The sequence below is a fragment of the Erpetoichthys calabaricus genome, chromosome 18, assembly GCF_900747795.2.
Source record: "Erpetoichthys calabaricus chromosome 18, fErpCal1.3, whole genome shotgun sequence".
Taxonomy (NCBI): Eukaryota; Metazoa; Chordata; class Cladistia; order Polypteriformes; family Polypteridae; genus Erpetoichthys; species Erpetoichthys calabaricus.
In genome coordinates this window covers 63917141-63940241 of record NC_041411.2, presented here as the reverse complement: position 1 = coordinate 63940241, position 23101 = coordinate 63917141, and the positions used below count along the sequence as shown (strand labels likewise).

The following is a 23101-nucleotide window of genomic DNA, read 5'->3' as shown; positions in this document are numbered from 1 at the left end:
CTATCTATCTATCTATCTATCTATCTATCTTTGAGTAAATTCATAATATATTGCAACCCTTCCAATTCAACTATATCATGACAGTGTATCAGTGAGGACCTGAGGAGTCCCTTCTTTGTTTCATTACTCATTTACCTTATGCCTCTCATCAGCAAAGATTAATTTTTGCAGGTTGCCCAGTATTTGTTCTGTCAGGAACAGTTTAGCATCAGAGGGCAATGCCATCCTAGAGTGTGACAGGAAGCTTTCTTATGTAGATATTTAATAGAAGATCTTCCAGTGATATGTAGTCATTACCTAATTAAAGGATTATGAGCAAACACAGCCAAAGGAAAATATTAGAAACACATGAAATCGTCCAATGAAAATAAAATCAGTGAAGCAATGTCTAATACAAAGGCTATAATCTCAAAAGGCAGGTGAATTTAGCTTTAAACAAACATCCATAGTTAATAATAATTGGCAGATGAGAGGCACAATATGTTCTTTAAAATAATCCCCAAAGTCCTCACATTAAAGCTTTCTAACTACCCAAAAGCTCTTAAGCTTTCTTTTATTCACACCTTTCCACACAAACCCCCTGCAGCTGAGAACTTTGTCCACCAGCCAGCTAAACATTTTCTTGGCCATCTGCTTTATTAATAAACTCCCACACCCATGGATCTGATGGCTTCCATTCAGGCCTCCTCACAGAATTCATCTTGTTTTTTAGGTCAGTGCCGATGTCACTGACCACCCACGTTCCCCAATTGCAGTTCTTAGAACAAAAATTCACTGTAAAAATGATTCAGAGAGCCAGCTGGATGTTTCTCTATGGCCTAACAAGTAGGTTAGGCCCTACAGAAACAACCCTATGGGTTAGTGAGTTGTGTAAATCCTTGTAAACTCTGCCAACGGGTCCTAGTGCAAATGTTTTCCACAAACGTGAGGCTAAAAATGGTTGGATATATAACAAACCATAATGGCTGTTTGCAATCATCACTCTTCTGTCTGGCTTTAGTACGATTCAGATCTTGAAACTGAAAAAAAGCAAGTTGAAGGCTGTGAGTCATTTTCAACAGGGAACTGAGGTAGACATACTGTAAAAATCCATTCTCCTTGTAAAAGAGATGCATCATTTAGTTTCATTAAAGCCAACAGTATAAATGAGATTAAGAAGCAATCAGGATATCCATTTTGTATCCATAGGTACAACGAAGAGCTTAAAAATTTCTTACATATATGAAAAAAATGCTGTTTCATTGCTCCTAAGTAATGCAGATTCATTGTACTTGTTTTCATGTCTCCTTACACACCCTCTTTACAACACAAAGATGCCAGATAATCTCAGAAGGATGAACCAATGACAAATGAGACACCCAGGGACTTCCTACTAAGGGCTTCTGCGTAGAGACAGAACTGGTGCAATTAGTATGCTGCTGCCTCAAGTCATTGCTCAAGTAATAGCAGTAGAATACTGCCAAGTACTGTGGGCTACAAGCTGCTTAAGGATGGTGAGTTGTGAAACGTATCACAGAGACCTTAGGCAATGTATGTACACTTAAGATATTTAGTATACTATAAGTATACATACACGTGCATTCATATGTAAACACAAAAGTATTTGAATTCATGTACACCATTAAGCATATAAACATAAATGTAAATATAGCAATAGCACTGTACATACATATAATTCACATATATGCACATTTATAAACAACCAAAAAGCATAACAATCCTAAACCTGATTAAACCAGGTTACAGTCGCAGGGGACTGAGGCTTATACTGGCAACATCAAGCTAAAGGCAGGAACCAGGCCTGGACAAAGAACTAGTCCATTGCAGTCAATAAATAAGCATACTGTATATATATATATAGTTATCCCTCACTACTTCGCGGTTCACTTTTCGCGGATTCACGACTTTGCGGATTTTATATGTAAACATATCTAAATATATAACACGGATTTTTCGATGCTTCGCGGGTTTCTGTGGACAATGGGTCTTTTTATTCTGGTATTTGCTTCCTCAGTTGGTTTGCCCAGTTGATTTCATACAAGAGATGCTATTGGCGGATGGCTGAGAAGCTACCCAATCAGAGCACGCAGTTAAGTTCCTGTGTGCTGCTGATTGGCTCAGCGACGGAGTGCTGCATTAACCAGGAAGTCTCATCTCACTCATTCAGCATTAACGTGCTCTTGCTACTGCATTCAAGGGATTATCACCTTCATCGTCATCATTTTTACTGCGCAGCATGTTCATCACCATCATCACGTCATATATAGCTACGTGTACTTCGCTATACAGTAAATGTAAACTTATCTATCGATTTCATATTGCTTAGCAGTTGTCCCTGTTATTAATAGAGTAAAGGGTGGGTTGTAAACAATATAGGGAGGGTTTAAAAATGTCCAAATACACGTTAAATAATTAAATAAATATGGTGTCCCTACTTCGCGGAAATTCAGTTATCGCGGTCGGCCTTGGAACCTATCTCCCACGATAAGTGAGGGATTACTGTACATGTTTAAATAGAGTGCATATAAGTGCATTGATGAAAACATGTATATTTCTCACTAACGTCACATCTTTCTTTATACACACATAGTGACTATATAGTACATCCATGGACTCAATTATCCAGTTCCTGAACTCACTCAATCTAATTTCATGTTCAAGGAAGGCAAAAGCCAACCCTGAGAATGGATCGATAGTCTGTATTCCTGTGCTTTATCATAAATGAATAATTAAATGAAATACATGTTGCTAAATGCAAATGGCTGTTTGACAGCCAATATAAGGATTAATTATTGACACTGTTGAGATTTCCATTCACAGTATGCTTACAAAAGAAGCACTCTTGTCTTGATCCGGGTAGCAAACTACGTAAAATGGTTGAAAATAACCAATACACACACACACACACACACACCTTCCCAAGTAAACATACTCATTCCACACCAGAAAATAGTTGTTGTATTTATTTTTAAAAAATTCCATAGAAAAAGCTTACATTGTACAGCATTCAGTTCAATTCAATTGAAACTGTGAAACATTTATAGTTGTATAACAAGGCCTTTGCTATGTTTTTTTTGCAAGTGTAGCTTTTCCTATTAAAATTGCACTAATACAAAAAAATAAATAACTCACGAAGGGTCTTGCTTTTGTTACCCTTTTCAGGTCCATATCCCTAAATGTAGACTTCAAGTACGGTATCAAAGGTGCAAAATTGTGCCTTTAGAAGCAAAAAATAACCCTACAAAAAAAAGAAGTGTCAGCGAGCTGCAATGCTGCCCATGCTTTTACCAACTTGAATTAACTATAATTGTCTAGCTAGGACTACAGTAATGATCTTTAAATTTGTGGAAATTTGGATTTCCTTGCAAAGTTGCTCAGTACATCTAAAGCTATCAAGCTGTTGTTACTGTCAACTCTCGGGAATGCTCTCATCACATTTTAGACAGTTTGTTTTACAAAAGTTCTTCTGCGATAAAATTTATGTATAGGGCTGCTTGGACACATCTGCAATGACAAGATGACTGAAGTCAGTTCTTCCTCATTATTCAGCACTCCCTGTTGGTCGTCCTTTCAATGACCACGTTTGCGGGTGAACAGTCCTGTAACTGGAGGTCTTCAAACATCAGATAATCCTTCAAGCTACGAGGAATGTCAAATGAGTGGAGGGCGCGGATTCTACGATGGCCAAGTGCTCCACGGATTTTCATTCGACAGATGTGTTTCAGTGATCTTGGCTCCTTGTGGTAGCTCTCAATCCAAGAAATCAAAGCTGTTTTGGAAGCCAACTGTTTTGGAGCTTCTCCAGTTTTCTGTAATTGGAAAGAAAATTGCTTTGATGAACTTGGCCCTATGTTTTAATTAGTCCACTAGGTACAGAAAAGTTCTGCATTTAAAGACACAATCAATTCAGGTAACAATTAGATAGACTCAGACCTGAGGTGGGTAACTTGTAGTTCATCAGCACAGGAATGGTTCCATTTAGCAGTTCCTTCAATCCTAAAATTTGCTACACTGTTCATTGTAAAAAATTAAAACTGTCTTAATCAAGAAAGAAATTGTTTATTTAGATGATAGGTTGAGTCTTGCAGCCTCATTAGTGTCTGTCAAGCCTGAATGGGGTTAACTGGTAACTGAAAAAGAATGATTGAACTCTTTAACAAATACCACAAAGTTTTTAGTGTTTTCTTGCACCAGAAATAGTTACGCTGATTCTGAACTTTCTAATGTTGGCTCTATTGTTTAGTTTAATTTGAACATTTTTTTCTGGACAGCACCATTCCCTGATATACATATTCATCTACTCAAACAATCAAATAACTCACTCACCTAGCAGTTGGTCAGTCTTTTGATCAAGATGTAAACACTTGTGGATTATGGTGAACTTTGTGCCTTTTAATTGTGATGTCTATGCTTGATGAATAAGAATAGAGACTTAACATCTCAAGATATCACATTTAATATGAGTCAGAACCTGTTGGCAGGTGCATACTGTGCAGGTTTCTTAACCTTTGTGCACTTAAAGACTGTATAAATACAAAAAAGTGTTTCTGTAAGTGTAGCTGTACTGCTCTTGACAGGCACTTGAGGATAATTATTTTAATAATGAAAAACACTACATTAAACTAAACTCAAAGACTGGCACCTCTTTAATAACATGACTCTGCTTTAAGAAGCTCTTGTCCTATTTCATCCTAAATTGGATGAGCACTTAAAAACAGATGGATAAAAGAGTGTTAATATATTATTGGTGCACTGCTGAATTCTTCTTTTAAACCAAATATTACCAGTAAAAGGCTGCATAAAAAGTATTCCAAATTGAAGCTTTTCTTTAGTAGGCAGATACCACAGTGATGTGCAGATCTGGCAGCAGAAGATCTATGTTCAAGCATGTTCTAGCACATTCTGAGTTCTAGCAACTTCAACAAAAAAATGATTATTCCATCACTTCCATAACCTACCATAGTTGAATTTCCCCTTGGGATTAATAAAGTATCTATCTATCTATCTATCTATCTATCTATCTATCTATCTATCTATCTATCTATCTATCTATCTATCTATCTATCTATCTATCTATCTATCTATCTATCTATCTATCTATCTATCTATCTATCTGAATCGGGTTTGTAATTACAGTACCTTATTTCTGTAGGTGATTTTAGCTCCAGCCTGTACCAGCAGTTGGATACATTCTGTTTGTCCACTACAGGCAGCTAAGTACATGGGGGTCACTCCCCAGATATCCGGCAAGTCAATATTTGCTCCATGCTGAAAGAACAAACAAGAAGTGGACAGGGAAATATTGTTGAGAATAATTAGGAAAAAATGGAAATAATTTAAAAAATACACATTTTTGATGATCCATAACTTCTCTCTGTATTTGTTATTTACTGGTGGGGGGTGGGTTATAAAACAATACAATTTTTGTTCTGTTAAATGAGTATAAAAATATATTAATGTAATATTCAGTAAACCTGTTTTACTTTGAAATAGGTTTTCTATTAATTTATTAACATGTACAATCTATTATTTCAGTCAATAGATCAATATTTTACATAGCACCTTTCACAATAGGCAGTATAACAGCCAGGGCCGGATTTTCCTATAGACTAACTAGGCTTCAGCCTAGGGCCGTAAGATCAAGAGGGGCCTACATTCAAATTGTTAGCAAAATTTTATTATCTCTCATGTAATTTACAAACTTAAAAATGGAAGGTGAAAGGGCCTCATAAGTGGAATAGCTTAGGGCCTCTTTTCATATAAATCCGGCCCTGATAACAGCCACCAGGCAAATGATGAATATTTGACTTTCTTTGTTCTGCTTGGTTTAGTGAAGCTGTATAAACTAGGAGTGGGAACCATCAGTCCTGTGGCACCACAGCCGCAGCAGGAATTCTTTCTAGCCAATTACTTAATTAAGACCTAATTTTTGAGGTAAATGGAAAATATAATTTAATTACAGCTTCTAGCTTGTCTCTATTCTTATTTTGCCATGCCAGAAATTCTTATTAGTGTCAATTTTACTTTCCTGGCAAAAACAGCAAAAAGCCTCCATTTTTTAAATAATATTTTCTTTAGTTTGTTTTTTTTATTAATGACTGAATAATGAATAGGGTCAGGCTCAAATGATATAAAGTTATTCACACAACTACCTTGTTTGTACTGCCATTGTTAAATGGCTTCTGATTAAGATGAAATAAATAATGTATTATTACACATTTTACGGAAAATAAGTAAATTAAGCAAAATACAATCTTGACATTTTACAAAGAAGTAATCATTTAAAATCTCCAACTAAAGACTGATAAATTCCAGGTAAATCTTGAGGTCAGAATGCCACCACATCACCCTTCACAAGCTATTCAACAACCTTTGAGTTTGGAACATTTGAGAGGTTTAATACCGAGAGATGCTTATTTTGCTCTCCTCCTTGCTGATCCAAGGAAACCTTTCAGATAGAGACCAGGGAGGTCATTCAAAAATACACTTTCTACTCAAAATCTCTTATTTGCATGTTTGAGATGTATAATGAATGCACAGTTAACCTCCCAGGTTTCATTTATGCTGTCCGAATATTTTGGTTAGTCATTGTAACATTCAAAAACAAAACTGACACTATTTGCATATTATCTAGATTGCTGTTTAAGATGTAGACTTTCATGTTGCTTATTCTATGTACATAGCGCCATTAACAGTATGACTATTTAAGTACCAGTAAATGATTTGAACACTACAAGAAAACAGAAATGCAGGTTTGTGTAACTGAGTGATTGTTTTCCTCTTAGCTAGATTATGGGGTGGATAGATATTTGCTCTACTTGTCTCTGTCACTTCCTCTGAGCTCCTAATTGGTCCTTTGTGGATGTGTGCTAATTGTGACCTGCATCTAATGTGGTGAATATAGGCTTTAGCTTCTTTTTGATCCTGTTTTGGTCCTTCTTTTCAGTCCATTAGCAGGAACCGCTTGGTAAATGTTTAACCATCCATTCCTCCATTTCCTAACCTGCTGAATTCAATATACAGCCTTGGGGAGCCAAAACCAATTCCAGGAGCATTGGATACAAGGAAGAAATTACAAATTGACATTTACTTACAGTATAGTAGCCTGAGTTGTAGTTGCTGATGAAGCATCACAAGTACTACCGTATATCTTTAACTGCAGTATTTAAATTTTGCTTAGTTTAACTTCAAAGAAATTTGGTATGAATTTCAGAATCAGAAAACTTTATTAATCCCGAAGGAAATTACTTATGTTACAACTTAACAACAGACAAGGGACATGTTACACTAAGAGCAAGTATAAAGTAATCATGTAAATATAAATAGAGTATAATAAATGTAAGTATCAAACTAGAGTGCAGAGTGTTGCACCTTAAGTTAATATTGCACATTCTGAGAACAAATAAGGTTATTCTCATGTGAAGAAAAGACAATTTATTGCACAAGAACAGATAGTATGTTGCATATTTCAAGTACTTGAAAAATGTACCTGGATATCCAATAAAGAAAAAGGGTAATAGCTTAAAGTATGGGTGAGTGACCGGAAAAGGAGTTATGCTGCTGTTTACAGAAATCTGAAGAACATGTGAATTATGCAATCTATAAAAATAGTTCTCCATTATGTTCAGTGTTTTAATCTACATTTCTCTACTGACACTTCAAACCAAGATACTGGTGTATGACATTCATTGGATTTTTCACCGCCTGATATACAGTATCTTTAATATAAGAAAGCACTGCAGGCTTTTGGAGATTTTTTATTTAAGTGATTTCCACAGAGAGAAGAATTTTGTGTGTCCAGTTTTAGAAATGTTCTGTTTGGTGTTTGTAAAGGTAAAAACACAATAATATTTTTGCATGTAATGTATATTTTCGTAACATAAACATATTTACTTTAATAGATTGAATTCTTCAATTGCCCACAGTCATATTCACATTCATTGTGACAGAAAATCAGCGTGCGCTCTTGTTACTGTGGTATATGCCAGATGTAGTAATGTGTTACACCATAACATTGTGCTACTTATAATATGACATTTATTATCATAACCTTCTGCAACAACTTCCCACTTGTGCTTAGTTTGTGTTCTAACTCCTATACAGACATAAGGTTTGGCACCGTAGCACCCTATCATGTGCTGCTCTATAAACACTTAAACAGTAGAACTGTGTCTTACCACACTTTACTTTTTATGCTTTCAAACTGCAATTTACATACTTACAAAAACAATTGTGATAACATTGATTTAAAGCCTTAATAAACTGCCAAATGTGCAATTGCCTTCAGCTTATTCTGTCTGATGTTATTTTACATTAATAACCAGCAGTTCAAAAAATAGCAAACAATTAAGCTAAGGCATGTACATTTCACAATGAAAAACAAACAATATAAATGTCTGTAATACTAAGCATAGTACCATAAAAGTACCCTCAAAACACGCACAAAGCTACTTTCATGTATTGCAGATTAGTTTTACACACATTACATATTTATGTCTAAATGTATCCATCTGTCAAGTTATACTCTGTTTACTCTACTCTCATTCATCCAGATCACTCCTATACAGTAATTTGAAGTGTGCAATATACATTTGATAACTGTGGAATCGTCTTGTTGGCTTTGTGTCTTCATACTGATATGGCAAATGCAATATAGCTTACTAGCAAAATATCCACGCTTAGCAGCGGCGAAGTACTGCTTTAAAATTTTAAATAATAAACTGAGGGAAAATATACCAATAATTATTTGTTAAGGATCTCTTTGTATACCATGTTGTCAGTTCGCCCCTCCGGTTGTAATATGACCAAGCTTTGCGCTGAGCTTACTCTTGAGCATGCAACGTATAGTTGGCCATGTGAAAAGCAAATCAAGAACGGCAAGACCGCGTCAGCTGAGGAGCTCAGCTCGGAGCGAAATGAAGTGAATGAAATGAGGTGAATGTGAGGGGAGATGGTCATGTGACTCCAACACCCGCCTTAACTCTCCATCCCTCCACAAACACACAAACACAGTCTCTCAGATCCCAACTCTCCTTTATATACAGTATATAGATATCTGTGGTACCTTTTGGTGGCATTCATCAGTTAGGCGCTATTACATTCTTTTAATGGAGCTTCACAAACTTGCTCTTGTCTGTGCACGCAAAAGTCCATATTTTTAAAATTCCCATGAGTTTTGAATGGTTCAATCATTCACTGAATTGGACAGAATCTAAAACTCACCTGTATGAGAAGCAGTGCACACTCTGGAAACAGACCAATTGCTGCATGGAGAGGAGTGCCACCATGTTTACACTGACTGTTAACATCAGCACCATAATATAGCAGAAGCTCCATGGAAGACCTTTGGCCTTTATATGCTGCCCAATAAAGTGGGGTCTTTCCATAATAATCCTTTCGGTCAATATTATCTCTGCCTAAATGGCACACATAAGAAGGGAGAGAAAGATATGAAAATTTAGACAGGATACAGTAAGTGCCAATTGTAATTGAAGGCTGAGGCAATTTAATATACAATGTTTTAAAAATACCAATATATCTGTGTTTACAAATTTGTAAAATATATAAGATTATTTTTGTGTGCCCCAATAAAAAACAGTCCTTGAAATCTATAACACACTAAGTACCTAGATAGTGCTAGAGATATCCAGGGTCTTATCAAGTACAACTTTCATCTTGCAGTATTTACCTATAGGAAACAGTAGGGTGAAATGACACCTTTTATTGGCTAACTAAATAGAATGACACCAATAAAAGGTGTCATTTCACCCTACTTTTTCCTGTATCAATCTATGGCTAACACGGTACAACACTCTACTGCTAAGTATTTACCTATACCAGATATACTTGAAAACTCAACATATCAAGTGACGGAGGTGCCTTTTTTCTGCTCAAAGCTTATCAATATCTCATGCTTTCTTCACACATAAATGAAGTATCAGACAATCACAATTTTGGCAAAGAATGACAACACCAATCGTGACCACTTATTGATATAGCTCATTAACCTAATAGTCAACTGGCACAGAGAGAATGTAATTTATTTTTATTGGCTTCCAGTCTCACAGTATTTCTCTAACAAGAACAAAAGCTTCTTACCAGATGTCAGCAACAGATGTCGAAGTCTGTCCACATTTCCCCGACTAGCCTCATAGTGGACGTCAGTCCATTTGTAATTATAGTTCGGTGCAGCTTGATAACGACGGGCCTGCTGTGTGTCCGAGTGAGGCTTGATGCGACGAATGTCAGCCCGGGACAAGGAACTAATGTAGAAACCCATCTTGTCATCTACCATTTCAGTATAGGTGCTGCCTGTAAGTGCACACTGCTGTTAGTAACTGGGACAAGACAAGCCAGAGGGACAGTAAGAAAATACAAATACAAATTTAACACAGTTATGTTACAGTTCAGCTAGGCAATATGATTTACTTGATAAGTAATCGTGCATGTCCTGTTAGGTGTTCATTAACATGAAGACTGAGCATTTCCAGGATGTTTTCTATTATATCATTGACAGCTATGTGTCATTGCTTATCTACAGTTGTTTTGCAACCTTTGCCTTGAACACCAGTCAAAGAGATAAATGAAATATTATATTCAGGCACAAAAGAAAGCACATCAAATTCTCCACCCATAACCATGGGGAAATAGTTATTAGAGAATCATTCTTTGGCACAAGTGCTGCTATGAGAACTGTTTAATCAGTGAGAAAACCAAAGATGGTTTCTTCCCCTTTCTCCTTGTGTAGAAGAGAAAACGCTTAATATTTACAGTAATAATAAAAGGTCAAGTTCGGGAAAATTCTGGGTTTTTTTTCTTTTCATTTTGCATGGCGCCAGTGCCGACAACTGAAGTTAAGAACTGGTGATGTGAAATGGATCAGAAAGGGATTTGTAAAGGTGCAAGGTGTTATTTGTCAATAGTGTCACATGTACAAAAACATTTTAGAAAATAAAGTAGACATATTTACTAAAGAGAAAATGACAGATATACTGTATAATTAATTTACATTTGCTGACTAACTAAAATAGAATCATTTAACAAAATGAAGCAAATGTGTGACATTTTAAATTCCAAATTCTTTGAAGAAACAAGCATACACGTTAGCATTCTCAAACCTATTTAAGCCAGCTCAGATTTGCAGAGAGTCAGAGATTCTCCTGGCAGAATCGTGCAGAAGACAGGAAACTACCATAGCTTGGACGCCAGCTCACCACAAGGCCAGTCCACACATACCATTTAACCTGACACAAATATCTTTGGAGATGCAGGGTGAAAACCATGTAGGAATGGGGGGAACGTGCAAACTCCACACAGGCAATGACATAGCAAAGAAGATTGTGTTGGAACTGCTCAAAACTCCATTCTAAAGTAGCACACTCCCATTTAATAACTTTGCCTCATTTTGTATTTGTGTCACCCAGGCCATGGTGCTATATCTGAATTGATCTGTGTACAGATCAATAATAAACTTGAGAATTAAATCCTAACCACTAACTTAAATTATGACTGTATGTCTTTTCAACCTCGTAGAGTTCCAAAAAAATTCTACTCTATATTTGCAATTAGTAGGTCTCTGAATAAAAGCATTGTCTAAATATATAAGAATCATGAATCTTTGATGCAGAGATGTATTAAAAAGTGCTTAACATAATGCATAACATATCAGCACAAGTACCTACGAGAAATGCAGAATATAACATTTTTATTCCAAACATAAACTCTCTCATTAAATCATCCATCCATCCATTTTCCAACCCGCTGAATCCGAACACAGGGTCACGGGGGTCTACTGGAGCCAATCCCAGCCAACACAGGAAACAATCCTGGGCAGGGTGCCAACCCACAGCAGGACACACCCACACACCAAGCACACACTAGGGCCAATTTAGAATCACCAATCCACCTAACCTGCATGTCTTTGGACTGTGGGAGGAAACCGGAGCGCCAGGAGAAAACCTATGCAGACACGGGGAGAACATGCAAACTCCATGCAGGGAGGACCCGGGAAGCAAACCCAGGTCTCCTAACTGCAAGGCAGCAGTGCTACCACTGCGCCACCGTGCCATTAAATCAATAAATCTGCATTAATACAATGAGCTCAACAGCCTATTCCTTTTTCAAATCTTAGTCTAAAATGTATATTGTGTCCTCAACATTTCTTCCTTCAAAGAAACGTCTTTGACTGTATATGCTTGTTTATTGATAGTGACTCTGCAGTTGGATATTATCGAGCAGTTCTGCCTTTCAGCCTTTAGCACATCACCCATTTTTCTAAGCAACAGTTCTAGTCCGGATATCCACCTATGGCTAATTCAGAGCCAGAAATTATGGTAAATGTTTTATATAAATAACTAATCATGTAAATGTTTACATGGAAACCGGAACTTATTAATGTGAAATTACAGCAACTTGAAACAGGCAGATTTAATATTTGTCTTATTCTTGGCAAATTCTGCTAAATAATGTAAAATCACATGAACTACACTATGCCTCTAAAATCTCTGCTACCATGACACAAACTCTCCTCGGTTTATTCCATGTTTTATGCTAATGCAGGTGGTTGGTGCTACAACCTTGGGGGCAGGTGTTTAAGATGTGTAGCATCCATTCCCCTGTTTGGTATTACAATCTCTTTTTTCAGATTTTGCCCACTCGTTTTGCACTCACTCACTCACTCACTCACTCACTCACTCACTCACTCACTCACTCACTCACTCACTCACTCACTCACTCACTCACTCACTCACTCACTCACTCACTCACTCACTCGCTCGCTCACTCACTCACTCACTCGCTCACTCACTCACTCACTCACTCAGTAGGAACTTAAGACAAATAAAGGTTTTAGCACAAGCCCTTTAATTTTAAGCACAATTTTTTTAAAACTTCACATCATTTTCTTTTATGAAACCTAAAATGTTGAACAAAATAAATGCACCACCAGCCTACAGATGTGCATGTAAACAGAATATGCAGAATATGCAGTCCAGCTGCAAGAAACACCATCAGTGTTTAAAATGGTCAAAACAGCAAGTTTCTCATTGATATTGATGACTGTGATAAATGATAACAAACATTGTTTACTGTACTCACCACCAATGTTTCCTCTAAGGAGTAGCCTGGTGCGTGCAATTTTTTTTTCTTGGGAGGAATGAGTTGTTAAATGGTGCGACTCAAACCACCTACACCTGAACACCAGCAAAACCAAGGAGCTGGTGGTGGATTTTAGGAGGACCAGGCCCCTCATAGACCCAGTGATCATCAAAGGTGACTGTGTGCAGATGGTGCAGACCTATAAATATCTGGGAGTGCAGCTGGATGATAAATTAGACTGGACTGCCAATACTGATGCGCTGTGCAAGAAAGGACAGAGACGGTTATACTACCTTAGAAGGCTGGCGTCCTTCAACATCTGCAATAAGATGCTGCAGATGTTCTATCAGACGGTTGTGGCGAGCGCCCTCTTCTACACGGTGGTGTGCTGGGGAGGCAGCATTAAGAGGAAAGACGCCTCACGCCTGGACAAACTGGGGAGGAAGGCAAGCTCTGTTGTTGGCATGGAGCTGGACAGTTTAACATCTGTGGCAGAGCGAAGGGCGCTCAGCAGGCTCCTATCAATTATGGAGAATCCACTGAATCCACTTAATAGTATCATCTCCAGACAGAAGAGCAGCTTCAGCGACAGACTGCTGTCACTGTCCTGCTCCACTGACAGACTGAGGAGATCGTTCCTCCCCCAAACTATGCGACTCTTCAATACCACCCGGGGGGGGGTTGGGGGGGTGGGTAAACGTTAACATTTAACATTATACAAAGTTATTGTCTGTTTTTCACCTGCATTATTATCATTCTTTAATTTAATATTATTTATTGTATCAGTATGCTGCTGCTGAAGAATGTGAATTTCCCGTTGGGATTAATAAAGTATCTATCTATCTATCTTATATAGTGCCTTTCATATCTATCTATCTATCTATCTATCTATCTATCTATCTATCTATCTATCTATCTATCTATCTATCTATCTATCTATCTATCTATCTATCTATCTATCTATCTATCTATCTATCTATCTTATATAGTGCCTTTCATATCTATCTATCTATCTATCTATCTATCTATCTATCTATCTATCTATCTATCTATCTATCTATCTATCTATCTATCTTCTAAAAACCAACAATTTTTGAGTGCCAGTGTTAGCAATGCATTTCTCTATATAGCATAAAAACATCACACATATTATTTTGCCTGTAATTCAGATGTAATGTTAAATATCGAAAAATTGACTGAAGTGACTGACATTAAGGATTTTTTTTTTATGAAAAACTTATTTATACTCACAATTTCATTGAATATTCAAAAGGTTTAACTTAATATTCAAAGGGTTTCTCTTTTGGCCATTTCTGTCTTTCATAAATTATACACTTTATCAACATTAAAAGTCAGTTCAGAATTTATACATTGTTCAACTCTCAACAGCTTTACAAAATGCTCGGCATCTAAGTAGTTTCTAAATTTTATTTTCATATTGTTCATTAGACTAAATTCGCTTTCACAGTCAGCACTTGAGGCCTGGAATGTGCCATAAATGTTCTAAAGTGAAAATAACTTCATGTAATGATCCTGTTGTTTAGTAAATGTAACAATATCTGAAAATGTCTTTACAGTTTCAGTTTGTAATTTTTCCTTAATCAGTATCTTGAGCTATAGATACTGGTTACAAACATTCTTTTAAAAGGAATTCTTCAACCGAGGGCAGTATTTGATAGTAAATCTATTCATCTGCTCATATCCAAACAAAAAAATATTTAATTTTCAGGTGTTGGGAAACATTTCTTACCAAACACAAACCAATCTTTTAATTCTTCTCTAGAGAAATATGGTAGAAATATGGAAAACAATTGTCCATATGGTCACATGTCTACTGGATAAAAGTGATTATTGACTTTGTTTTAACTAGAAACTGAAATGAAGAGAGCAGCTTCTTGATTTTGACAAACTGAAAAGCTTCAATAGTTGAAAGTACACTTCTTTCAAGAATGTTTCATAAGTATGTCAGTTCAACTAGAATATTACTAAGTACTGAGATAGGAACAATGTGTTTTGCATTTTATAATTTGTCTAAGGAGTAGTTGTAAATAGGATAGATGTTTTCTGCAGTATTCCATTAGTAAATAATAGTTCCTACTAACAGTATTTACTGTAAAATATCTAGATAATCATCTGATCTCATTTACTGGTTTAAACACAATCATATCTGCCTCTGTAGCTTAGACAAGTTTTTCAAATTTGCCTTCTGTCCTTAGCAAAGTCTCAGTATCACTTATCAGGGGAATGTCTTTCCAAGTGTCATCTATACCCAGGTCCTCATGCTGTGCCACACAATGTTGCTCCAATATGTTTGGAATGTACTGCCGAGAAGAGCAGCTCCACTCCTTCATTTGCCCTGCATACCTGAAGCACTGTTTGACGTAAACATTGCCATCTGGTTTAAATTTAACTTGTTTTCCATATAAAACTGTTGAAATGCCCAAGGGTTAGATAAACTGTGACATGCTGTTAATTTTATTATGCCAGTGAACACAGTTTTATGAATTAATTTGTTTTCATTCCTACATATAATGTATAAAATTAACATTTTTTTTAAATGTTATGTCAGTAGATTCATTGACTATCAAAAGTTGGTAGTTATGATAGGCTGATTTTCTAATTTCATTTAAATCATTTGATTTGATAGTTCAATGTATGCACTCATAAAAAATATAAGAAACATACATACGCCTGATAAACTCAAAAGGAGTACAGTAATTCTCATTTTTCCTAACCAGTATTTTAAACTATTTGACAACATGAGTGCACTCTACATAAAATGACTTTTCAGTATGCTAAATCCAGAATTACACCCTGGAGATGAAAAGAGAGTTAAAAATTATTCATGCTCTGGGTCTATTTATAAGATAGATAGATAGATAGATAGATAGATAGATAGATAGATAGATAGATAGATAGATAGATAGATAGATAGATAGATAGATAGATAGATAGAATTATAGTTATATACAGTTTGATAATGATGTGCATATCAAAGCCAAGCAAGAATCTCTGCGTGCGCTTTGTTTATAATCAGATGCTCATATCCAACTGGAACGTACAATAAGCCTCTCTAATGAAGTGGTTAGTTTACCTTTTCTTACTTTTATTTTGTGGATTTAAGTTCAAGCTCAACTATTACTTGCCTTATGTAACCTTTAGATTTGTGTTTCTATCTGCTCTCTCAGTATAAAATAAACAAGAATGACCCAAGTCTGTAATGTAACTAAATGGGGAAATTACCATCATATAGAGCAAAAGCTTATTGTCAAGATGTGGGAGTCCTAAAAGCACATAAGTCCCATAAATACTTACAAAATTTTAAGTACTGTCAAAATCTCCAGCTAGACACAAAAGGGCCTCAAAGAATCTTTATAAAAAGTTTGTTTTTAACAAAAATGCTCTGTAGCACAAGAAGCTCCATAGAGCACAAAAGAAATTACCTGAGAAGGCAAGGAAATCTAAGGCAAACACAGCCCCAATACTGAATACAAAATAAACTGAAAAACAGAGCGAAGCTTCAAAAATCTAGAAATCACAAAAGGTACAAAGAACAGCAAAACACAAGTAAACACCCCACTCCTTAGCGCATTTGAAATAAAGCACCAGATCCTCCATATTTAGAGAGCAGAGGGCACTTCCTGGCAGTGGTAGGAAGGTGGTCTTCAGTAACCACTCACAAAACACAAGGAATATAACACAGTAATTGGCAACAAAGCAAATAATAAACAAAAGCAACAATTAGCACAAATAAACAGCACAAAAACTGACAAAAGAGACAAGAAACACGACTTTAAACAGCAGCTGGAGAAGAAACTCTGGCTGAAACATGACACTTGTATAGAATACAGAAAACAAAACAAGATCCAGCAGTGAATGGATATATGGAAAATGTATGCAAAAATAGAAATTCAGCATAGCTTTTGTGTAACTAAATTATTCACCATAAAAATCTTCTATACCTTTGTCATGCATTGCAAAGGCCTTTTACACTAAAAACAATCTTGCAGCAAATCTTGGCAGGCAGGTTGAAAAGAATGAAACAGAATTAGTATAGCCAGCTGCAAAATATGAAAAAAGAAATGGGATTAAATAGTGTTAAATCATTAGAAACTGGCCTCTAATTGCAGAGGGTTAGAAAGAAATCCCTTAGAAATGGAACAAGATTTGTGAACCCCTATTACTGTGCACCGACTAACAATTTCCAGAAAAATATGAGCTATATAATAATTGGTTCAATTAAGATAACCGACGTAGTTTACCTAAACTTAAAAATTTAGGGAATATTCTGTGTTAATGTGATTTTTTTATTTCCTTGGGTTCTGCTGAGTATAGGTCCTATGGGATATTGGATACTCATGTGGGAATTCATTGATACATGACAGAGACAAGCTGATTTTCTGTCTGTCATGCGAAACACACTTTGAATAGTAGGATACACCTAACTAGATTGGAAAGGCACAGTGGAAAATAAAAGATGTATTGTCATATCACTGGGTTGGCACATTAAGAAAAAATGTCAGAAGGCAAATATTATACGCTGTAAGATAATATATTTTCACCAGATTTCTTAATGAAAATACTCTTTTTGATTTTTTTTAATAAATGTGCTGCAAAATTCCATTCAGAAAAATTAATAATACTAGCCAACCCGCGGCGTAGCATACACCGCATAATTATGTATAGATGGGTGAACACTTCCTGAAAGACACAGTTGTCCAAATGGGGTGGGTTTGAGGATATGACTGTAGGTGAATGAAAAGATGGAACTCTGGAGAGGGCAACATACAATTGTCCGTGACTGAAAACTGGAGGACCGCCATTGCGCCTCCACCTCCCAGAGTGAGGGACGGGGCTGGACGGCACTCGGACGCGGAGGGCAAAACGGGGGGAGAGGGGAAGGATGCCCATTCCGCCCCGCCCCCCCCCAGCATTCTAGTCTGCTGATTTCTTAGTCATCGTTCAGTACGCACTGCCTGCTCATGTGCCCGCCCCCAACTCCTCACCTGAGTGGCTTTCGTCTGTGTACAGTCCACATGCACCTGTGAGTCATGTTGACTGTTCATTTTCCAAACACCGCCTCAGTTGCTTTCGTCTCTGCTACAGTCCACATGCACCTCTGAGCCACATTGTCTTTTCATTGTTCTTTGCGGTTCCGGCTGCTTTTCTATATATAATCCACCAAGTCACCCGACCATGGTAGTAGCGACGGGGGGTGTGTACAAAGGGCAGGGACTTAATCAGTGCGAGCGTATGACCCGCACTTACTGGGAATTCCTCGTTCATGGGGAACAATTGCAAGCCCCGGTCTCCATCACGAATGGGATTCAACGGCTTACCCACGCCCCTTGGCGCCGGATAGACACACGTTGATCTATTCAGTGTAGCGCGCGTGCAGCACCGGACATCTAAGGGCATCACAGACCTGTTAATGCTCAATCTCACGTGGCTGAAAGCTACTTGTCCCTCTAAGAAGTTGGACGCCGACCGCTCGGGGGTCGCGTAACTATTTAGCAGGAAGGAGTCGGAATTAACCAGACAAATCTCTCCACCAACTAAGAACGGCCATGCACCACCACCCACAGAATTGAGAAAGAGCTATCAATCTGTCAATCCTCTCCGTGTCCGGGCCGGGTGAGGTTTCCCGTGTTGAGTCAAATTAAGTGAAAGGCTCCACACCTGGTGGAGCCCTTCCGTCAATTCCTTTAAGTTTCAGCTTTGCAACCAAAGACCCAAAGACTTTGGTTACCCGGTTGGCTGCCCGGCAAGTCATGGGAATAACGGCAGTCATCATCGTTTATGGTCAGAACTACGACGGTATGTGATCGTCTTTGAACCTCCGACTTTCGTTCTTGATTAATGAAAACATTCTTGGGCAAATGCTTTCGCTCTCGCTCGAATTGTTGGTGGCCGTGGCTCTGTCTTGCGTGCATCTTGCTTGCCATGGACTTAGTGAATTCTTAGAGTTGGTGGGCGTGGCTCTGTGAGTTGTCGTCGTATCCCATGGTCTTAGAGTTGGTTGGCGTGGCTATGTCTTGCGTATCCCATGGTTGTCTTGCGTGCCCTGTCGGCTTAGTGAATTATACATATAGATTCATCTCTTCAGTGAGGCTCTTCAGGTGTGAACATTAAAATTCAGAATAAATACACTTCTCCTTTGTGTTTGCTTTCAGATCATGATAATTATGCCCTTAATCAGTATCACTGCCTTATCCTTTCCCATATCTTCTCTTGCTCATGAAATGCATTGCTTCTTTCTCATTACAGTCTGTTGGCACCATTTCAAATTAACTTTAAACTGTAAAGATGTAGCCCCTATGTAAAGTACTATATACTATAAAGATAATAAAGACCTACTGTATTTTTATATGTACTGTATATAAACAATTTAAATCCTTTGAATTGTGTCATTAATGGTCACATTATCAGACTTACCATTCCACATACATAAATATTCAACTAATCACAGCATTACACGTAAATAGAATATTGTTTAAATGAAGCAGACAGGCATCAGAAGATTGTGTATAAGTTGCTCAGAGGGATAATGGGCGAGAGTAAAAACTGATGCGGCCTTGAATTTGGTATTGTATAGAGGATTCTGTATGAGTGCATCTACAGCAATATGACTCAAGTATAAAGAATGTACCACCACAGCAATAGTGGTCCTTTGGTTGTAAATAGCCATCTTATTTAAAGAGGTTGGGATGGCTGATACATTTTTGCAGAGTAAGAGAAGATAAAAAAAGGGTTGATGAAATAAACACATGATAAAACATAATGCATTGTACCATGTCACATGCAAGGTTTGGCAGCCAGTGATTCAAAAACAGAAAAACAGAAGAGTGGAGTAGAAGTGGGCTAAAGAAAACAACAAGAGAAGAAACATCAACCAATATGTGATGAAAACCCAATAAGTACATGGACCTACACATGTGTCAACAGATGGGTACACATTTGTATATAATTGCATGTACATGTATTTGTAATGCTTTACACCCATCTCACTCTAAGGGTTAGTCACACAGTATTGCTCTTGGTTAAATTCACTACTACCTTTAACTATGCACTAATTCTCCTCGTTTGTTTTACACAATCATGTAATTATGTTTTTTTTTTTGCTAGAAGTTTACTTAATGTTCATTTTCCTTTCTTTTGTACATCCTGAATGATTCTGTACTGGATTTAAATATTCCTAGAGAGGAGATTCTAAAATGGAAGTGATGTGTGGTGTAATTTAACTTATACTTCAAATCCCAAAAAGAACATTTTTGTAGATTATGTGCACCTTGGCAGATGCACTTTCTAGACAATGCAGTGGTTAATGCTACAAGGTGACGATTGAAAGTCATTGAAAATAAAACATCAGACGGGAATGCATTTTTGAAATGAAGATCCGTCTCTCTCCCTCATTCATTGGTCATCTTCAGTTCAAAAAGGCAATCCCATGTGATCTGCACTTCCTGCTTATGATGTGCACTGATTGTTCAGAAAATATCTTAAAAATATTTTCACAAACACTACACATGTTTTTTAAGTATATTACTATGATTATGTGACATGAGTAACATGAGACTTTGTTTTCTTTTTTCCATGGATGTTTTTCACATTGTTTGCTGTTGTACAGCAGTGGTCATCATTGGCTTACATTATATAATAAATCTTTCATTTCCATTTTGCATGAAAACATGAACAAACTACATGGGGGAAGTAATATATAAAACATATATATGTATAACATATAAAAAATGTAATTTTGGGTTGAGTATTCCCTTAAACTATGAATAGATTTTTGTACACAGTAACAGAATATAACATCTGAGCCTTCTGTTCTGGAATGATGCGTTTTCATTCACAAACAAGTGTAAACCCAACAGGAAAATGCATTGCATTGATTGGCTCTTCTGAAAATTGAGGTTTAGTAGTGCTGTATTTGAGATTTCATTTGAGATTTTGAGAGTCAAAGTGGACATGTCTTCATAAAAATGAAGAAAATGATGCAAATTTATATCTGTTGCTGCATCGACAGATGAGACTTCAGGTTAAAGTAGCAGTTCTCTAGTGACTTGTTAGAGTCATGTTAGGAAAAAACAGATACACGACGATTCCTCTATTTTTGTGTGGCATCCTCCTCTTATTCTGAGCTCTACTGTATTTACCCTGCACCTACCGAGTGTGGTGGAGGGTATTAACCTCTTCTAGCTTCCTCTGTTTCACTCTACAGGCCAAAGATGTACTGTCTTGATAGACTGGTGAATTGCTTCCTTACCAATGAGTGTTGCAACTATCCTGAGGTGCTCTACAACAGATTCTACTGTGTTTTGTTTTTGACAAGACATGCTCTGCATTCCAAAGAGACTCCACTGGAAGCAGCAGATTTACAAACTGAATGAGTGGCTGTCCGAGACTATAATGTATAAGCCATTTCCACAAATCATAACATGTTTAATTCCAGGAAGTACAAACTCTAGTTCTAATGTTTCAGATTTTTGGAATTAAAGATAGATAGATAGATAGATAGATAGATAGATAGATAGATAGATAGATAGATAGATAGATAGATACTTTATTAATCCCAATGGGAAATTCACAAGCAGGGTTCCATGGCGATATAGTAATTAAGGCAGATAATGCAGAGTTACGGTAGACTGAGTTTGCTTTCTGGGCCATTCACCTTCTCTGGAAAAACTCAGTACTTTCTGTGCCTTAACCCAACACTACAATTTCTTGCCACATCCCCAAGATATGCATAATGTACAAATTAATGGCTTTAAATTTATGAAGTTCTTTGGTTATGTTAGCTGACCTGCTTTGTTATGGTGTGTTTTGAAATGCTTGGTTAGTTGCTGCTTTGCATATTGTACTGAAAAAAAGTGGATTAAAATGATGGATAGATTTAAAGCCTAACGTTTTGTGTGCGTTGTCTTACTTCCATCTGCATAATACAGCACCAAATTCCGGGATTCACGGGTGCAAGATGAGACTTCGTTTTGTACATCGTTTGACGTCCTGTTGTATTCACTACAATCGGATGGGGACACAACGTCTGCCTGTTGCTGGTATCAACATAAAAAATAACTGGTCAGACGTGTATAACGAAATTTATTATGATATTAAAAAGACCGATCTAGCACAAAAAAACTGAATTTGCTTCGCAATTATATTATTTGTTTGCCTTACAAATCCACCCCGCATCTGCCCATTTCAATCCGCCTAATTTTTTTCCCAGACCCGAAGCCCCTAGCACTATGAATCTGCAAGGATAGCCATTGTGACGTATGCTTTTATTAATACTTTTTTTTTTACTGATAGGGAGGACTAGCCTCCCATACAGTTCTTGGTCCAGCCTTGCGACTGCTTCCACAGACTACACCCCGACTCCCGTTACATGTAGTACTAGAGAAAATGATCGCTGAAAATGGATAAGATCGTTCTTGGGTGGGCGGCTTTATTATCTAAATCGAAGCACAGATGGTGCTTTTTCGGCTGTAGGAAAGGAAACTGAACAAACTACGTGGCAGTACTGAGCCGACAAATGCGTCATAATACATGTAGCGCCTTCATTCAACAATATGTGCTTGCATTTTTGTAGCAAAGATACCGTACGCGTCAGAGAAGCAACACGCAGAGCCAACAAAACAGCACCCTTACAAGCAAGAGTACGTACCTGTCCCGTCTTCTGTCCCATTATTCGCTCCCGATCTTCCTTACTCCAGCTGCTGACTGGGAAGTCCTTTGCTTAAACGTCCGTGGATTTTTTTTCAGTCCCAAGTTCAGATGAAACACAAATCGGAGATGGTGTGAAGGTGGCGTTACGATTCGGCGCGCTTCAAGTCGCACCCCGCAGGGCTGACAAGCCAGGCTCCGCTCTGTCGAGTTGCATGACTACGTTTATCTCCTCTTCTAGCCGTTTTCATAAACAGGATAAAGTAATTATCGATAGGGGGGCGCCGAGGAAATCCCTCCGGCTACAGTTCGCCGTGCTGTTACTGTGTCCACAACCTGT

General features: G+C 37.3%; 1 protein-coding gene across 1 annotated transcript; it reads right to left on the bottom strand.

Moving 5' to 3' along the window:
* Nucleotides 1-2947: 2947 nt before the first annotated feature.
* On the bottom strand, nucleotides 2948-13161 carry LOC114668942 (ankyrin repeat and SOCS box protein 7-like). Its single transcript, XM_028824975.2, has 5 exons — nucleotides 13096-13161; nucleotides 10099-10311; nucleotides 9223-9416; nucleotides 5140-5268; nucleotides 2948-3809 (listed from the first exon to the last, which is right to left on the bottom strand). The coding sequence occupies exons 2-5, from the start codon at nucleotides 10292-10294 to the stop codon at nucleotides 3546-3548; spliced, it is 783 nt and encodes a 260-aa protein (XP_028680808.1). The 5' UTR covers nucleotides 10295-10311; nucleotides 13096-13161; the 3' UTR covers nucleotides 2948-3545.
* Nucleotides 13162-23101: the final 9940 nt, after the last annotated feature.

Coding starts and splice junctions, on each gene's coding strand:
- LOC114668942 (XM_028824975.2), bottom strand. CDS start 10,294: ATGGTAGATGACAAGATGGGTTTCTACATTAGTTCCTTGTCCCGGGCT. Junction 5,269..9,222: donor GTGCACTGCTTCTCATACAG/GTGAGTTTTAGA, acceptor TTGTTCTTTCAG/CATGGAGCAAATATTGACTT. Junction 3,810..5,139: donor AAATCACCTACAGAAATAAG/GTACTGTAATTA, acceptor TTCCAATTACAG/AAAACTGGAGAAGCTCCAAA.